The sequence below is a fragment of the Poecilia reticulata genome, chromosome 17, assembly GCF_904066995.2.
Source record: "Poecilia reticulata chromosome 17, P_reticulata-male-v2, whole genome shotgun sequence".
NCBI lineage: Eukaryota > Metazoa > Chordata > Actinopteri > Cyprinodontiformes > Poeciliidae > Poecilia > Poecilia reticulata.
Window position 1 is genome coordinate 3,882,973 of NC_088846.1, and position 20,224 is coordinate 3,903,196.

Here is a 20,224-nt window from a genome sequence, read left to right on the forward strand (position 1 = left end):
ATGCAAAACATCGAGACCCAGTTCTTTAAACTGAACCATGAGACACCAGTAAGAGCAGAGACACAGGGTTGACTTTAATAGATTTATTTTTCTGACGTGTTCTTCCCCTAACCATCCCCTGCTTCTTGTTCTTGCGCTCGTAAGAAGCTGGCCTTTTTCTGTGCAACGCGGTTCTTCCTCTGTGCCAGGGATAACTTGGCGCGGTTCCACCTGCCAGACGACAAACAAAAAGCCAATTCATTAACATTCACTACATCAGCCGAGAAAAAGTAGGCCCATCTACAAAAGGCGATCTCCATGCAACACAACACCAGGAATCTGCCATTAAACACACGCAGCTGTTTTATAAAAAAGACTACACTTCTGAATCCACCTGGAACCCACCTCTTCTTTGTGACATCTTTTTTGGGTTTCTTTTCATGTATGGGATTGGCTCTGATGGCGGCGTGAGCTTTCTTATACATCTCTTCTACCTGAAAGCAGAATTGCATCATTTGAACAGTGGATTGGCAACATCTCAGACTTCAGAAGGATTTGCTGTGCTTCTCTCAGCCCCGTCTTGAAAAGGACAGTGGACATCAGCCGGTGCAAATGAAGGACCAACTACATTTTGCTCAGCATATGTTTATCATCACCGAGAAGCAAATTCGAGGACAAGAGATGAACAGCAGAATGTTTGGTAAAGTTGGCTTTCTTTCTGAGTGGCGAGGTGACCCTACCGTGTCCGGTGTCACTCCGTTCTTGATGAAGCGGGAGAACTGCTTCTTGTAGGCGTCCTCGTCCTCCTCCATCAGGTAGGACATGTAATCTGCTACGTTCATGCCCATGATGTGCTTTCGGTGCACCTCCGCGTTGAACTCTTTGCTCTCTGCGTCGTAACCAGGGAAGCGTTTCAAGCTGCACGGAACAAGACAGAGTCAGGAAGTGAAATTCAGACTGATTCTACTCTTCCTAATAAAACCTAAGCCAACAGACCAGCAGGAACCCGGTTCTACTTGTCTGCTTCGGTTCAGCTTGCTTCTCTCAGCCCCGTCTTGAAAAGGACAGTAAACATCAGCCGGTGCAAATGAAGGACCAACTACATTTTGCTCAGCATACGTTTATCATCACCGAGAAGCAGAGAACCAGCGAGACGGGGTGGGACGTCTTGGACTAGTTTGACCATCTGCATGTATGAACATGCATCAGCACAAAAAGAAGGACCAGTTATAGACACGCTGCAACGTGACATCGCATGCACAAGATCCCGTCCCCCAACTTCCTGCTCAGGCGAATATATTCGTAAAATAAACGTCAAGCCTAAAAACATAAAGCTAACATAGAATGTTCTGTTCTTTGTGGGGGAAATGTTTGTGTGTTTTTGGTGTTGAATCCTGATACTTTAATGGCATTGTTGCCAGTTGCCATGGCAACGGGCCTGTGTATAGCCTAGCCGACACGGGGTCATAAAAAAAATGTGCGTGGTTCTGTTTTATTCAATGGTTTTTCAGAACAAGAAAAACCATTGAATAAATGGTTTATTAACCATTTATTCAATGGTTGAAAACGTCCTATTCTGACGTTTCAGAATAGGATGACACTTAGGTTTATACAGGTGAAGAAAAAACAATAAATGCTTTTGGCAGCACACTGCAAGACATTTTTAGTTGAGCTTTAATAAGCTCCTCCTGTTACAGGCTGCTGATCAGCAGATACAGTTACCCTGTACAGTGAGGGAATCTTCTCTTCTCTGTAGAATTTATGATGATCATTTTTGGAGCCAATTGTGTAACAAACCTTTCTATGTTCAGAATGTGAATAGGATAATGAAGGTATGTGGATTATCTGCCTGTTTTTACTCCAGTTCTTTAGTGGCTGTGTGTTGACATTTATCTGGCTGCCAGGCAAACACATTCTGGTGAAACTTTAACTGCAAATGCCGTTGATGCAGCCACATGTTTCATGGAAGTTCTGCTGTAAATATTAACCAGCTGTTCAAAAGAAAAAGGGACAAAACAAGTGAATCACTTTCCAACTCTGTCCTGTCCACGTGTTTACTTCCACAAATCCAAATTAGCAGAAGCTAATGAAAGAAGCCAGAAACTTGAATACACACAAGACTAAGTGACTCTGAAAGATCAAATCTGATTATTTTTAGACAGCCAGTCAGGAAATAATTCAACCAGATGTGCTTTATTAAATGTTTTTTTATATTTCATACAATACTGTGTCAGTATTTCTATATTCACTTGTATTTTTTGTGTGTGTGTGTATATATATATATATATATATTTTTTTTTTTTATTATTTTTTTCATGATAATACATGAAAAATTTGTTTTTCATGTATTGGTTTGTTCTTTGGTAGTTGTACCAAAGAACAAACCAAACAAAAAATGTATCTAAACTGTATTAACTATAGGAGTTATTTTCACAGGGTATTCCGCCATCTGCTGACCGTTGTAGTTGTGGAGTCTTTTTCATACTGGTAGTCTGACTTATTAATAAAAGATTCATTTTCATGCGCTGTCCAGTCTCCTGCAATTTATTTATCCATATATTATACAAATACAGACTGGCGACCTGTCCAGGGTGACCCCGCCTCTCGCCCGTAACGTTCGCTGGAGATAAGACACCAGCACCCCTCCTGACCCCACTAGGGACAAGGGTGTACAGAAAATGGATGTATGGATGGATTATACAATTAAACATAAGCACTCAGTTAATACGTTGATTTTCAGACAGTTTTCTGCACCATATAGTTAAGATTCTGATCTGAAAGGTGTGGCTGAAATGATGCTACCTCTGTTTTTTTTCAGGTGCATTATTGAGAAATTATGTCTATTTTGGGGGGTGTTAAGTTCCAAGTTTTATTTTCCCTTTCCTAAACTCAGAAAAATTCTGCACAGGAAACCCGATAAATCTGGACTATGAGTTTTCTGCAAACAGCAGATACAGAACATCCACACAGGTCTGTCGGTACCGCTGCCGACTTCAGAGGTGGTCTGACCCAAACCATGGGAACCAAGGCTGAGACTGTCTGAATTGTTGCTCTTGCTTCATTAGTTTGTGTAGTTTAATCCAGCAGCCTTCTGAATGTCTGAGGAAGCTCTGCTCCTTCCAGCCCAATCTACTCCCTGCTTTGATACAAACATTTTCTAACACACACACACACCCGTCACACTGACCTGTGAGGAATGGCCAGGCCTCCATCCACTGCCCCCTTCAGGGCTCCAAACACCTTGTTCCCTGTGGTGGTTCTGGCCAGCCCAGCATCCAGGTAGCAGGTGAAGGCGCCCGGCTGCCCGTCCACGCTCTCCACGTTGAACTCATCTCCCGTCACCTCCACCTGGCCCTCGTACACCTGATCCATGCCAAACTTGTGCAGCAGCTATGAAGAAAATAGTTGGGTTTTTTTCATTGTTGTTTCGTTTTATTTTGTTGTGACTTTTGGTCTGTCTAATTCAGTTTGCTTTAATTAGCTTTTAGTGTCGATTTGCAATTCTTTCTTAATTATTGGTTAATGTTTAATTTTAGTTTAGTTTTTATTAGATATTGTAGTAGTTTTTTATGAAAATTTATTTTTTAAAGATTTTATTGGCTCTAGTGGCCTTTATTTGATAGTTAATTGACAGAAAAGTTGGTAATGAGGCAAAGGTTGCCAGGGCGGGAATCGAACCTGCGACAGCTGCGTTGAGGACCAAGGCCTCCATACATGGGTTGTGCTTAAACCCTGCGCCACCACAGCACACCCATTGTAGTAGTTTTAGTTTGTTCATATGGTGCATTGTATTGTGATTATGTTTACACTGATTGGGTAGTGAATGCTCAACACAAGATTCCATTTTGATAAAGTGCATTAAATTATTGTTGAACAACTGACTGGTGTTTTCTCCCAACTTTTGCTGTCACCATTTTGTGGACTAGCGTAGCGTAGCCACCAGGAAGAGTATGGAGTACCGTGATTAGCCCACAGCCGAGGTAAACTGCTTGTGTGAGTGAAAAAATAAACAAATTTCAAATCTTTTCGAAAGGCTAAACGAAGGATAATATATCTATAACTTCAGTATGTTTCAGTTAGTTTTACAAACACATAATATAGTTCCAAGTTAGTTATTCTTTTCCCCTCATTAATTATTCATTTCAGTTTTGGTTGGCTTTGACCTACAGTAACCTTGGTGAGAAGAACGGCTGTGGAGGTTCAGAGGTCAGATCCTTCTGTGGCGGTGTGCTTACCCTGCGGGCCAGCAGCAGCCCGGTGCAATACGCCGCAGCGTAGTTGGTGAGCCCCACGTTGATCCCGTATTTGGACAGCTCATGGGAGTAGGCGGCACTCACGATGTGATCTCCCTCGATCTTTGAGTAGGCAATCTGGATGACGGGAGGAAACAGAAGATGGTAGATTGGATCTATTTTTTTTAAAGGAGTGTTTAAGTGTGTGTGTGCGTGTGTGTGTGTCGGGGGGCTAACCTGGCAGCAGATATCCCTGTTGGAGAGTCGGACGATCAGCCGGTACTTGGGGGTGTTGTACTTGTTCTTGTCCTGAATAACCAGCCGTTTGCGGGCGTAGAAGTCCGTTTTCCCCTCTGATAATTCAATAGGATGCCGAGTCAGCGGCTTATTATTCCATAACTACCAATTAATCTGATTACACCTCTATTTTTTAATCAAAATACTTGAAGCAAGCTATTATTTATGTATCGTAGGTTTTTGGAAAACAAACGGAATACAAGAAATTTGTAAGAGGAAGAACCTTCATGTTGCGTTTACTGACCTGCCAATCACTGATCAGAACCCACCCAGAGAAAGCTAGCTACACAGCTCTGCAGTAGCAAACTTTCAATTAATTCACTATACCATGATAACATTTAACAGCTGATAACAGTAGAACTATAATCACAGAGAATTTCATTAGTCTTATTATTAGAAATGTATAGATGATCCCAAAACTGTGATGAATTTTCGCATTTAGGGCCACAACTCTTGCAACATTTTATCTATGACCAGAGGGCCAAAAATGACCCCAGATACTGTCATTTTTACCTATATATATTTTATTCCATTTGTTTTGGAAACAACTTTTTCCCCCAGCACATAAACTACACTCTATAGCAGGGGTGGGCAACTCCAGGCCTTGAGGGCTGGCCTCCTACAACTTTTAGATGCATCTCCATTTCAACACACGAATCAAATACTGAGGTCGTTGGCAGAACTCTGGAGAACCTGACTGCACTTAGGAGGTGATTCAGCTGTTGGATTCAAGCGTGTTGGACCAGGGAGACGTCTAAGAGTTGCAGGACACCGGCCCTCGAAGACCATGATTGCCCACCCCTGCTCTATAGATATTTTCTGGGAATCACAATTTGATGCCTGTTAGTTGCAGCTCTTTACCTCTTCTTCTTCTGAATTTCACTTCATATCTCTTGAAGTAGGCTTTATTTTTCACCACCTTGACGAAACCCTGCGAATACACACACGCGTCAGTTTAACACTAAAGACAACATACCAGAATATAAACAAACTATTATCTGTTGAGGCTCAACCAGAACTTTTAAATTTCTGGAAAGGCTCCAGGATGTCAGCGGAGGTCCAGTCAGCCACGAGTCGCCACGCTGGAGATAAGCGGCTCACCGGCCAGAAACAAGCAAGCATCCGCCGGCATCCAGCTCCATCCGCTCCTCACACAGCCGGGAACACCGCTGCACCATCATACACATCTCCACATACTCCGCCTGCCCGATATTACACAAATATGAACACTATACACTTACCATTTTCCCCTTGTTTTCACTCCTCTTCCTCCACAATTCAAGGAACGGCCTGCAGTACACGGAAAGCTGCCGCTTGCAGTCACTACTTGTCTTCCGGTAAAGCGCCTATATTGTCTTGCGGCAGCGCCACCTGCCGGATTAGAAGAAAGCTTCGTCCACAGACGCCTACAGAGGGCAGTAGGACACAGCGGTGTGATTCAGCAGTACCACCTGTATGGAAGTAAATATGTGCCATCAGAATTTGAATAAAAAATGCATCTGAAACTTGAATGTTGTATATCTGCGCTTACTTTTTCAATTTCAAAATTAATTCAGAATACAATTTTGACCTAAAAAAAATTCAGTGTCATTATTTGTACGTGTCTGCTATTTTCATTTGTAAAAAAAATTCACATTCCTATTTCAAAGTGATGACATTTTCAATATATATATTTTTCAGTGTTAAAAAAAATCAGCATATAAAAAAATTCAACTTTTAAAAATTCTAATGCAATATTTTCAGTGTCCTCAAAATGCAACTTGCTCAAATTCGCCGTCTCAAATTCAACATCTAAAAATTCGCTGTACAAAAATGGCGAGGTTACTTCAGGTCACAGACATTAGCAATCGTTGTCAGATTTCAACACCCAGCCAATCACATGACCTAAGCGTCATATTGAAGAAATACCAGCATCACCGAGGCCAGCGACCATGGAGGCGAACGCAAACCCCAACGGTGAGTCTATGCTTTCATAATTCTGTAGTACATTTTATTTTGCGCATGAACTTTGATACATGACATTAAAGCTTGATTTAAAACACGGGTTTGGGCCGTTGTTAATCTTACGCCATGTAACGCTGGCATATTAGTTCTCGCCACCTGCTAGACCCCGCCCCCTTCCCCCCTTCTCTTGGCTGTCCCACACCCAATTTTCCCGTTTTATTTAAAAAAGGAATATCACTTGCGCCAAGTCTAGAATCTTTAAAGATAACTGATGGGTGGCGACTTTCCGGGTTGATTGTTTGTTGTCTTAGGTGAGACTGAGACAAGCAGTCTTAGTAAAAGTCGTAATTTTCCAGGAGATGCTACCGCTAATGTAGCTAACATGGCTGCCTTGTATGCTTCAAGGAGGGGCTGTGAACTCTTCCGACATTAATTATAACCACAACCCCATTCTCTTCATCTACTGTATTGTTCATGTGACTTCATTTATGAATAAATTAATACATTTATGGTCATTATAGCGTCATCCAAACGGCTGCTTCTCTTATCTGACAAGTGTTGATGTATATTAATTTACATTCTTTTTACTTTGCGGTACAAAACGTCGTTCTGTTACCTAGCAACATTAGAAACAACCTCCTTTGTTTTTTCATTTGATTTTAACTCATTTTCAAGGCAGTGATTTCCTGCCTTGAAGCAGGAAAACACTGCCTTGAAGCCCTGGGAGGCCTGATGGAGCCGCTGACTTAATTTGGATTTAAGAAAAGTGGAAATAATTTATATTTATTTTAATTTTATTTCTTGATTAGCTGTTTTTAAGACTAGTTGTGGGTTTATATTAGCAGTTCACTGGTGATGTTTTCCCATAATTACCCAGTGATATGTTTACTTTTCCTGTCTACTTAACATCTTTTAATACAAAAACACGGTGGACCGCTGGTGGACCGCCTCAGCGCCCTGACCACATTCTAAGCCCTGGCTTAGAAAGTTTTCTGGGGGAAACCCTGTTTCAGAAGTTTTCTAGTTGTCCTGCTGAGGTAGTGACATCAATTTGTGACATCACACAAATTGATGTCACAAAGAGAATTGATGTCACAAAGAGAAAAAAAGGCAATTCCTAACAGAGAAATAGATTGAGCAGTTTTTTGATTTGACCAGACAAAGCATCAAGAATGAGTGAGAGCAGCACCGCAATGTCTTCTCAGAAGGAACCACAACCGACCTTACCTAGAGAGGCAGAGAAGCTTGAAAGAATATTGAAAAGCGTCAGCATGATATCTCTTGAGAAACAAACCCTCAATAAAACAATAGAGGACATGAAAAGTCAAATTGCCAAAATGGAACATGCTCTACAGGAAAAAGATGAACTGCTTCGGGAAACGGACAAGTTACTTCAGAAAAAAGATGAAGAGCTAAAAAGCAAGTGTGAAGCAAACGCAACCCTGATGCAGGAGAACGCGACCTTGAGGCAACAGAGCAAAATTTATGAGCAAATGAGCGACATTTTTCAGCGCAAAAATGAAGACTTAGAGCAAAAAAGCACGGCAGACAAGCTGAGGAGCGACACGCTGGAGGAGACCATGTTCCATCTGCAGGACGATCACCGGCAACATTTGAGAGAATTACGCGCCCTTGAACAAGACTTCGAGCGCTTGACCGCGGCAAGCAATGTCTTGACGCAGCAGAATTCCCACTTATGGAATCGTAAAGCAACCATGCAGAAAAAAATCAACACCTTGAAGCAGAATATTAGAACCTTGGAGCAGGAAAACACCATATTGGAGGAGGAAAACACCAACTTGAAGCAGGAAAACACCAACTTGGAGCAGGAAAACACTGCTTTGAAGCAGGAAAACACCCTCTTGGTGCAGGAAAACACTGCCTTGAAGCAGGAAAACACTGCCTTGAAGCAGGAAAACACTGCTTTGAAGCAGGAAAACACCCTCTTGGTGCAGGAAAACACTGCCTTGGAGCGTATAAATATCGACCTGCAGATTGAAGTGGAAGAGCTTAACCAAAGGCTGAGGGAGAGAGAGGAGCAGCAGAACCAGCAGCCATCTGAGAGTCAGGAGAGTCAGTCAGTTTCAGACACGCCACAGGAGCAGCCATCTGTACTCAGACATGTGGTCAGGGGCTTCACTAATACACTTGTGAAAATGTACACAACAGGCACACTGAGGTATTGGGTAGAACTTTAGTACTTCTAAATAAATACAGTGGGGAAAATAAGTATTTAGTCAGTCACCAATTGTGCAAGTTCTCCCACTTATGATTTTCTCAAAAAAATTTGAGAAAATCATTTTGTCTGAATTTTAAAGAATTTATTTGCAAATAATGGTGGAAAATAAGTATTTGGTCACCTACAAACAAGCAAGATTTCTGGCTGTCACAGACCTGTAACTTATTTTTTAAGAGGCTCCTCTTTCCCCCTCTCATTACCTGTATTTATGGCACCAGTTTGAAGTCGTTAACAGTATAAAAGACACCTGCCCACAACCTCAAACAGTCACACTCCAAACTCCACTATGGTGAAGACGAAAGAGCTGTCGGAGGACACCAGAAACCGAATTGTAGACCTGCACCAGGCTGGGAAGACTGAATCTGCAAAAGGCAAGCAGCTTGGTGTGAAGAAATCTACTGTGGGAGCAATAATCAGAAAATGGAAGACCTACAAGACCACTACTAATCTCCCTCGATCTGTGGCTCCACGCAAGATCTCAGCCCATGGGGTCAGAATGATCACAAGAACGGTGAGGAAAAATCCCAGAACCACAAGGGGGAATCTAGCGAATGACCTGCAGAAAGCTGGGACCAATGTCCCAGCTTTCTGGGACAACTTGCAGCAACACACTACGACGCCAGGGACTCAGATCTTGCAGTGCCAGACGTGTCCCCCTGCTTAAGCCAGTCCATATCCAGGCACGTCTGAAGTTTGCTAAAGAGCATTTGGATGTTCCAGAAGAGTATTGGGAGAATGTCATATGGTCAGATGAAACCAAAGTAGAACTATTTGGTAAAAACACAACTCGTCGTGTTTGGAGGAAAGTGAATGCGGAGTTGCATCCAAAGAACACCATGCCTACTGTGAAGCATGGGGGTGGAAACATCATGCTTTGGGGCTGTTTCTCTTCAAAGGGACCAGGACGACTGATCCGTGCACATGAAAGAATGAATGGGGCCATGTATTGTGAGATTTTGGGTGCAAACCTCCTTCCATCAGCAAGGGCAATGAAGATGAAACGTGGCTGGGTCTTTCAGCATGACAATGATCCCAAGCACACTGCCAGGGCAACAAAGGAGTGGCTTCGTAAGAAACATTTCAAAGTCCTGGAGTGGCCTAGCCAGTCTCCCGATCTCAACCCCATCGAAAACCTTTGGAGGGAGTTGAAGGTCCGTGTTGCCCGCCGACAGCCCCAAAACATCACTGCTCTAGAGGAGATCTGCATGGAGGAATGGGCCAACATACCAGCAACAGTGTGTGCCAACCTTGTGAAGACTTACAGAAAACGTTTGACCTCTGTCATTGCCAACAAAGGATATACAACAAATTATTGAGATTAACTTTTGTTATTGACCAAATACTTATTTTCCACCATTATTTGTAAATAAATTCTTTAAAATTCAGACAAAATGATTTTCTCAAATTTTTTTTCACATTTTGTCTCTCATAGTTGAGGTCTACCTATGATGTCAATTACAGGCCTCTCTCATTTTTTTAAGTGGGAGAACTTGCACAATTGGTGACTGACTAAATACTTATTTTCCCCACTGTAAGTGTCATGAGGGCTCCAGGCTTCATACTTGATTATTGGTGGCAGGAGAGCTTGAGACCCGCAGGACTGGGGTGCTATGGGAACTTGACGCCATTGAACTCAGGTCTCCTTCGTCACTAGACAATCAGACTCGCTGGTCTCCGGACTGACCTCCAGGGCTTTGTGGCGAATCCCTTTGGTCTCTCGGCCGACCTTAAGGGTTTTTTGTGTGTCTCGTCGGCCTCCGGATATATATATATATATATTGCAAACCCTTGCATTTCCAAGGCAAGGGTTTGGTCATTTTCCAAACCCTTGCCTTGGAAAATGATTCCAAGGCAATAATTTTCCAAGAATCTGACTTTGATAGACTGGCATCCTCTGTGTTGTAGCAGCAGAGGAATGGCGAGTGTCCCTTTGCTGGGGATTCTTTCACCCGCAGAGCGATATAGAAGAGAATCCTCTGTAAATGGGGGGCGATGATGTCACGGAGTAGCAAGGTGAGTAGGATTACACGCTAATCTAGCGGTTCTCAACATGGGCGGTACCGCCCCCCAGGGGGCGTTCAGAGGACGACAGGGGGCGCTGGCGGACATTCTTACAAAAGGGGGGCGCTGGGATGCCTTTGGGGGGCGTTTGGTCGAAGCTAAACTTTACACCTCAAATGCACAACAATGCCAGTTTAGACTTTGAGCAACTTGGTAAAAGTGTATTGTGTAACATTAAATTATGCTTGGCTGCAACTGTATCGATGGCAGCTCTTCTTCTTCTTTGTTAGCTTCTGTTAGCTTCTTGGCGCAGCTCCGTTCTCCTGCTACTGGTAGCTAAAATCACGACACCCTCACTGTGTATCCCTCTGAAAAATGAACCCATTTAAATAAAGAAATCCCTTCATGGTGATACCACAATAGAGAGCGTTCATTTATACTTGTTAACACCGGAGCTGTAAGTGGTCCGGTATGAAACGGGGGTAATAGAACAACACAGCACTTTTAAATTTTAATAATCAGAATGCAGAAATTGTTTCCGTTGTTTTAAAACGTTTATGTCAGCCTGCCTTTTCCACATCGATACGATTCCCGACCGCCCGGCACCTTAGAGGCTTAAAAAAAAACTCTGAAACAGGAAAAGCCGGACATAAAACGGAGCGACGAACTAGATCTGAATTATGGCATAAAAACAGAGAATCTGATGCTGAACAGTGAAAAATCAACACATGATGTTCACATCATGTGTTGATTAGGCGGCGCAGAAGGTGATGAAATTACTGATGATGACCGTCAATAAATCTAGCAACAGGAAAGAAACTAAAGTGGACATAACAATAAACTTAATAAACCAATAGATGATAAAACTAATCAAATAAAACTAAATGGAAATGAATGAAGAACAAAATTCAAGAATAAACTAATAAACTAAAGTAAATGCAGAGGAATAAACTGGTATGGCAAGACCTTTCGAGCAATAATTAATACAGAGGACTGTATGGCAAGAATAAACAGACACTATTTCCAGATAAAAGGTAAAATAATATTGTTGAAGTGCCATGGGTTTGTTGAGTCCACATCTAGTACTGAGGATAAATATATCTTGGACCATAACAATAAATAACTTATCACTTATTTATGTTTTTAATTAGATTTGATATATTTATTTCTTCAATATATTATTTTTCATGTCAGTGTTAATGTCATGAGGCTGATGACTCCATGACACTTTCAATTTGACTCATTAGGATTTGATTAAGAACCAGATTTGTTCTTTGTAATCTCTGTCCAGTAAAACTATTAATCTATAAATCAATAGACAGGTCTATATAAAGATATAATCCATGTTTCTGTCTCATATTTCTATGGCATTAAAAGGACCTGGAACTTTTGTTTTTCCACTGAAAGCTCTGGTTTGCACAATAAATACCATGTGGGTGAAGTTTTATGGATGATACTCTGATGTCCCATTCTCCTGAATGCATCACAGAGCTGCACCACCAGAAACTGACAGAAGCACTGAAGAGAAGAAGAGTTATGATTAATATAGTTACAGTTCTATCCATGGTTTAATGTTGCAGAGCTCAGTCGTTTGCAAATAGTTCCAAGTTTAAACTGGCATGTTGAACATCTTTTATCTGGTCATTTTGTGTAAGATTTAACAACTAGAAAATGGCACAAAATAAGAATATTTTTCCACTCTAATTGGCTGCTGTTAGACCTACCGATTTTAACTTGAATGTTCATTGTATTTTTCGTAGACGCCTGTGAAAATAATTTCTATTCCCATGACTTTTTTGTTCTCTGGAAAATTATTTTTGATGATAAATACAGAAACAAGTATAAAAATCAAAACATCTACAATAGTGATAGCAATATTAATGATATAATAATGGTCAGTGCAAAGTAGCCTGCAAATTCTTTGGTGGGGGGCGGTGAGGGACCTGGATAAGGGCTAGGGGGGCGCTGGCCTGAAAAAGGTTGAGAAACACTGCTTTAAATAAACAGCCTGACATGTCTATTTAAAAGTATAATTTTTTACTGATCTTATACTCTTATTTTTCGAGACTCTGAATTCTGGGTTTTAATTATCTGTAAGACATATTCATCAAAATTAGAAAATTTTCATTTTGGTAATGAGTGACAAAAATAAATGTTTCACTATATTCCAACACACCTGCATATTCTCATGAAATTGTTTTTTTGTGTTAAGAAAAGCAAAAACAAAACAATTATGTTCCAATTTAACAGGTTAGTCAGCTTCACTCAGTTCTAAAAATGGTCTTTTACCTCAAAATGCTTCAATCATTACTAAATAAGTCATACATTATTTTTCTGCAGGGTGATGTCAGATGATGTACTGGGGAAAATATGATGATCTGATAGTTCAGCTGGAACTTTACAGCACACATTGAAAATGTGAGATTCTAAAGATTTAGATAAAAGCAAGTTTATTTTTTTTTAACTGTTTTCAGATTAAAACATTGATCAATTGTCCCATTTGTTTACAGCCTCTCAAAAAATGTGTGTGTCAGAATGTGTTTGATTGATTAAGTTTGTGCTGTTTTGTAGAGATAAATGAGCCAACAATTTCAGTTTCTAAATGTGAAAATCTGGTAGAAACATATTGGAAAAAAGAATGCATTTGCAGGAAATGGTGGTTTTAAAATGTTTGAATACAGGAGGGCTACATACAAATCTCTGCACACTTTTAAGATTTTTTATTAGCAAAGAAAACTAACTGATTTCCTGTCCAATTTACAATTCTGCTTTATGTCTTGTTTGTCTATCACAACTACGGAAATACACTGAAGTTAGTGGTTTTACCATGAAAAAAAAATCAAGTGACAGAAATAATTTGGGAGGTTCTGTAAATCACCTCATGTTCAGAACCACAGGAAGTAAGTTTCACATCACAACTTCAAGTTTGATTTAGCCAAACATGTCAGTGTTTGTGTTGCAGGACAGAAGATGGGGATGTTTATTTGCGTTAGACCAAGCAGGTGGGTATCGTCAGTGTGGGTGCGTCATAATTCAAGTGAAAAGAAAAATGTTTCTATGATGATTTTATGTTGCATGCCGCCCCACATCCACTCTGTGATGTCCGGCTGATTATTTTTTGTCCCTTGGTGAGCCAGTGACATTTGGAGATGCTAATGCTGCATCAGAACGTGTTGTGAAATCATGCTACTCTGTAGAATTATGACGATTAGGATCAGTGATGAAATCTCTGATGTTTTGGGCGGATTTTAAATCCTCTAAAAGGTCACGATATTTCACAACTGATTCCGCCCGTGAGACAGATTTCCAGCCCAAACTAGAAGTCAAGACATGAACATATTTATGGAAGAGAGACTTATTTGACCCCTAATTGCAACATAAGTCATGACAATGACTAAAACTGTTTAAAGACTCCAGCTATGTCACAATGTGTGTCTAATCCATTGCCTATTGCCTCATAAAAGTATTGGTAAACTCCTTAAGCTCTTTCATATTATCTCACTCTGAGGTTATAAACGCATAAGAAATCTTTTGGATATTATTCTATAAATTAATACAAAGTGGTAGGTACATTTTGCCAGATTTTCTGAATTTTCTTCCTCAACATTGCATAAAAACGACTAAAACCACACTTTGTTATAGCCTTCACAATAAAAACAATTTGAATCTGGTTTTGTGAGAGCCACACAAGGGAAGGGCCAAAGAGCCACATGTGGCTTGGAGCTGCAGGTTTTCGGCCCCTCTCTAGAGTGTTGCCTAGCATTAGCTTTCTGCCCACAGCGCTGAGCTGCATGAACGCCAAGAAGCTTACACGTTGTTCTCGTTTGACCACAGCACCTTCTTTCATACGTTCGCTGCATCTCCCACACGGTTTGTGGCAAACTGCCAGTGAAGACTGAAGACTTTCTCTCAACGATAGCTTTCTTCTCGCCTCTCTTTTCTGACGGCTGGAGTTTGGATTGCACAACTCATAACTGTCCTGACAACACATCTTTTCATCTGATCAGAGGATCTCCAGAGTTACGTTGGGCCTCTTGGTTGTTTCGTTGGTGATTACTTCCCTTGGAGTATTGGGATGCTGTTTTGTGAAATCGACTTTTTTGAGCTTCACATCATGTTATGATGTTATTCTCTCATTAAAATCAAACACTGAATGTTGCGTTGATTCTTTCATGCAACAATTCAGCTGTGAAAAATGCCTGGGAGATTTGAGTGCATGAATTTTTAAAGAGACAGAGTTCCTATTTCAAGGTGTATTTCAAAGTCAAAACATTTTAAGTCATATTTGATATATATATTATTTTTTTATTTAACTGTAGGTAACATAGTTACTTGATTGTGCTAAAAAAAAATAAAAGCCACTATGTGCCTAGAAAACACATGAAACAGCACCTTTAGACTTCTCACCAACTTTTCCCAGCCTTTTCTGAAGGTAAAAGGCTGCTCTAGATTTTGTCTAAGTTATCAGTGTAAAGCAGGCAGAATACAGATCTATTTTTGAAACCAAGTATAAATTTATTTCCACTTTGCGTTTTAATATTACAAGTGGTCAGCTTGTCGCATTAAATGCAGATGAAATTCATGAACTTTCTGATTTCAACGTTTATGAAAATATTTGATTGCAACACAGCATAACGTGAAAGAGCAGAAGGTGTGTGACTGAGCCGTGTGTGGACATAATCTTTAACCTTCCCTTGTTGGTAGCCACTTAGATTTAGATCTAGATAGGTCGAAATCTAGCTCACCATCTCACACCATGTTTCGTCTCAACAGCTCGTCTTCTTGTTTCAGCCAAAGTGCTGTTGATCGACAGCAGATTGCAGCTGCCAGACATTTAACAAGAGACATGAGCCCACTGATGTGGCTGCATCAAGCACTTACTTTGCTTTATATTGCCAGCCAGGTCTATCTTTTAAATCTACAGTTAGACATATTTGCAGTTTTTTTTTCTTTCTTTTTTTTTTTTGCTATGCATTTTTTTTTCTAAGTTTAGATAGAATGATCACGTAGCCACAGTGAAGAGGGTTTACACGGTGGGAGGAAGTGGGAGTACCCTTACAGAACTCATGTCTGCTCAAGGAAAACATGCAAACTGCCCTAAGAAAGGCTTACAGACCCCATTCAATAAATTAGAATATTTCTGAAAGGTTCATTTATATCAGGAATTATTACTAAGTGAGACATATTGCAAAGATCAATTGCACAGAGGTGGATGTGTGAAAGCCTTTGTTTCTGCAAATTGTCATGATTTTTAACTTACAGGTAATGAAAACATGACTATTACATAAAACCGACAAAACAAAATCTATTTTTAAAAACGGAAATGTGAGCTTAATGAAAAGTAAGTTTAATAACTGCCTAAAGGTTGTTATTTTCAGAAGGTAATTATAATCTGACAAACAGAACTCGTCAGGATGTTTTTTCTAGTTTATTGAATGTGACTGAACGAACCAGTCGTATTCATCCAACCAGAGCCGACAGCCTACCCACAGACCATGAAGGATTTCTAGTTTACAACTGTTTCATAGTCTAATAAGATTTTTACTATTAAATATTTTAGCACCATTTAGACGGCCCGTGGATTATATGTTACATATTATTTATACATCATAATTTAGCTGTGTTATCATTGCTTAATTCATCTGGTGAAGGAGCTCCAGTAAAGGTCTCGTTTAGACAAAATGGCAGCCATAAAAAACAACAAGGTTCTAGACTCCTCTTTAATCCCACACCACTGAGTCAACCTGTGTCATAGTTTTTCCCTCGATGTTGGTAAAAAAAAAAAAAAGAACTGTCCAACCTCTGAACCGCCAACATCAACTTTCAGAAATGACCCAACAGTTTTTATGCAGCTCAGGCTGATCATTTTTCTATCTGCTGTCATGACACACTGACAGCGCGTCCCTATGACAAGGCATTCATCAGCAAATAAAAATAGCTTGACGACAGAAAAAAGTAAGAGTTTGACTCCTCTCACACAGAAGATCCGTCTATTCCAGTCTGGAGATGCGAATATCCGAATCATGAAGCTGTGATTAACATGGGGTCGGTCAGGAGGCCAGCAATCAAAAGTTCATTAATATGAGAGAAGGAACATAAAGCTATGCTGCTTTAAGGTCATTGTTTCACACTTAACATGTGAAACCATCATTCTGATCAAAAGAAAAAAATTATCTGAACAGGTGAGTCATCCCCAAGCAAAACAATAAAAGACAGACGTTTCAAATTTCTGTGATCATCTTTTTATTGTAAGAGTGTGGTAACACTTTCTAAATGCATGATTATCTGATGTTGTAGAAGTAATCACATGACTCCACAAAGGGCTGACAATCGATTTATATCCTTATGATTAATTCATGTGTGAGAGAAATGTGAGTTTTACCTTGACTAAGAAGCATTCTCGTTATTCATTTATTATGACTCATTAGATTTTAAACCTGTTACACTGAAATGGAAATGTTGAGCAGAATAAAAAGCTGATAATAAATCACACTGTAAAAGCAAATATTTTCATATATATATATATATATACTCTTGTCCCTAGTGGGGTATACAGAAAATGTACACTCCATGTGCTGGAGATAGACACGTTTGCTGGTGCCTATCTCCAGCGAAGGTTTCGGGCCAGAGGTGGGGTACAGGGCAACACACAGACAGGAGAAACAACCATGCACACACACACGCGCACACACACACACACACCTAGGGAGAATTTAGAGAAACCAATTAACCTGAGAGTCATGTTTTTTGGACTGTGGGAGGAAGCCGGAGTACCCAGAGAGAACCCACCATGCACAAGGAGAACATGCAAACTCCATGCAGAAAGACCCCAGTCTTAAACTCAGGTAGGTCCTGTTGAGAGCTCCTCAGCCGTTAATATCTTAACCACAGCAGGATGGTGACTCACTTTACCTTGGCTTTTGACCGACTTTTACTCAGACCTGAGAAGAGACAAAAACTTATTTCTATTATCTTAACAGAGCTGCCATCTTAAAAATGAAAGTAGAAGTATTTCATTTACACTGCAGTTAAATCAGCATCAAGACTGAACTCATGTGGGAACGGTAGCTATGGCTACGTTCACCCAGCAGGTCAATTCATATTTTTTGATGAAATCCAATTTTATGTTTTATAATAATAATAATAATTGTCCATTGTTATCTAACTTGGTGGAAGTCGCTCTGGCTTCTGGATCTGGCTTCTGGAACACTTTTTAGCAGAGGCAGAGAAAATCTGACAAGTTTTATGGGCTTTTGCACTTCAGTAACTATGGCAACCCAACAGTAACCTGCACTACTGGACCAAAACATCTTTTCTACAATCTGAACAACGACAGGTCACGGTTAAAATAAAATGTTCTGAACTTTCAGTACTTTTTGCCCCACATGGTGGAAAACACAAAGATCATAATAAAGCCGTGGTACAGACTGAAGGACGTCGCTGTTTCTGAAGGACAAATTGTTCCCCGGCTCTCTTCATAGCACCGTCCTACGGAAACCAGAACTTATTAAAGCATTGGACGAAGAATCAACCCCACACAGGGACTGAATGTGATTATGTGACTAAAATGATGACACAGGAACTATGGTAGTTCTCCAAATTTCTTCTCCAGAAAAAATATTCCCTCACAATGTCCAAGACCATCTAAACTCAAATCAAATAATTTGGCAGAGTCTTAAACATCAGTAACAGAAGACACACTGTAGCTGAATATGATAGAGCCTCAGTTAAACACTTCAGTTTAAATAAAGTGAAACTGAAACAACAAATCCTAAAGGTTGCATATTAAACTGCACAACAGCATTATGGAGCAAATACACAGCAGTTGCTTCCATCGGGTGCTGAAGACGCACACATGTCATGGGCTGGTTAACACTGCCACTGTCAACATTTACATATCGTCAACTTCCTAAAATTATGGCCTAAGTCGTTCTCAGTTGAAACCAGATATTTTACACTCAATAAAAAGACACAAACACATTTTTTTATCTCACTGTCTGAAGTTAAATCAGACCAAACTTAGCATTTGCAAAATTATCTTTATTTGCTAAATAGCAAGAACATATTTTTAGATATATATATTTTTTATAAGAGTTTGCATACATTTGCTCAGTGTCAGAAATTATTGTCTTTAAAAATGTGTTCATCTAATAGACATCATTTTGGTCATTCTAACTGAGCTAAAACAAGAAAGTTTTGGTTTGATTTAACTTTAACTGGAAAAAGTGCGTATGTTTTATTCAGTGTGTGTAAAGACCTGGTTTCAGTACATGCATGTACTTCTTACAACACAACAGATTTTCTTCCTTTGCAGTTTTGCATTAGTAAGAGGGAGAACTTCCTGGTTAATGCTGACTGATGCTGGACTAACCTGAAGTCCCTGATGACATTAAAACCTGCAGCAAACTGCCTGGGAGGCCATGCTGATGCTAATGTCAGGAGGATTCTTTCATTTTTCCTCTTTAAATATGAATTTATTTTTACTATAAAGTCAACATTCCAAACAATTCAAGAGATTTACAGTGAGTTATTACACATTTGGTTATTTTGAAGGTTGAGGAGCTAATTACAGATGAGTGGATGCAGCTGGGGAGGGAGTAGGTGTGGGAAATATCTTAACTTTGAAAACAGCTGGGGTGGGAAGCAACAAAAGATGGCCGAGCTGAAGTGGAAAAACGTAGAGAAACAAAAAGAATGAAAGGGGGAAAAGAAAGCTGAACAACAAATGACAATAGCTGAACTAATGCAAGGAATAAACTAAAATGGCAAGACAGCAACAATGAATGCATAATCAAAAGAAGTAAGTGAAACTAAAAGTGCAGACAACAAAGGATCATCATACAACTCATGTGAGTGGTAAAACTATTGGTCATGATTATGTTTTTGTAATAACTTGTCCTGGTTCAATCTTTCTCACAAGATTAAAAATTGCTGAATGTGAACCAGAAATGAATCAGTTAAGTTAAAACGGCTAAGCTACATCCAACCTCAAGCGTTGATATTGTATCTGCGTGTTGCACCGTACAAACCAGTCTCCGATTACACCGATTTTCATTCTGAGAATTAAACATTAAAAATCTTGCAGCCGTGACCCCGTCCAGAGTCTATCTTCTGTCTCAGCAAGAGAAAGAGAGAGAAAAAGGAACTACGGTCTTCTGCTTTTTGGTTCCAACATGATAGATAATATTCTACTCTGTCACTGTTGGTGCAGATGTTCTCTGGGTTAGATAAGAAAAGTCACAGTCACCGTTGTAGATGGAGCTTTAACAGACGTTCAAGCTCGGTTTCTGTAGAACTGATTTCGCAATCAAGAGTCAACAGTCCAGTCATGTCTTGCCAGGAGTGGTCAGCGGTTATAGAAGGGTCAGAACGGGGTTGCAGGGTGTGGTGGGCCCCCGTATACGTTAAGCATTTAAGTTGCTCAGTGTACTCTTTTGCATTTTTCATGTTCTGGAAAGTGGACAGGAAAACACGAGGACGGATATTTTCCGCCAACGGGCGTTTCCATCGGTGCAGTCAGTGCAAATTAAAA

At 40.2% G+C, this 20,224-nt stretch overlaps 1 protein-coding gene and 1 long non-coding RNA gene across 2 annotated transcripts; one reads left to right on the forward strand and one right to left on the reverse strand.

Moving 5' to 3' along the window:
- Positions 1-68: 68 nt before the first annotated feature.
- On the reverse strand, positions 69-5,908 carry rpl5a (ribosomal protein L5a). Its single transcript, XM_008433367.2, has 8 exons — positions 5,750-5,908; positions 5,370-5,439; positions 4,449-4,564; positions 4,215-4,349; positions 3,167-3,369; positions 720-897; positions 385-473; positions 69-210 (listed from the first exon to the last, which is right to left on the reverse strand). Exons 1-8 carry the CDS (start codon positions 5,750-5,752, stop codon positions 108-110), a joined length of 897 nt encoding a protein of 298 aa, XP_008431589.1. The 5' UTR covers positions 5,753-5,908; the 3' UTR covers positions 69-107.
- A 1,524-nt stretch (positions 5,909-7,432) lies between these two features.
- Positions 7,433-14,890, forward strand: LOC145547936 (uncharacterized). Its single transcript, XR_014084220.1, has 3 exons — positions 7,433-10,704; positions 13,655-13,694; positions 14,527-14,890. It is a non-coding gene; the product is annotated as an uncharacterized LOC145547936 (long non-coding RNA).
- The last annotated feature ends 5,334 nt before the right edge of the window (positions 14,891-20,224 follow it).

Coding starts and splice junctions, on each gene's coding strand:
- rpl5a (XM_008433367.2), bottom strand. Junction 4,350..4,448: donor ACAGGGATATCTGCTGCCAG/GTTAGCCCCCCG, acceptor CCCGTCATCCAG/ATTGCCTACTCAAAGATCGA. Junction 474..719: donor ACGGAGTGACACCGGACACG/GTAGGGTCACCT, acceptor TTCTGCTTTCAG/GTAGAAGAGATGTATAAGAA.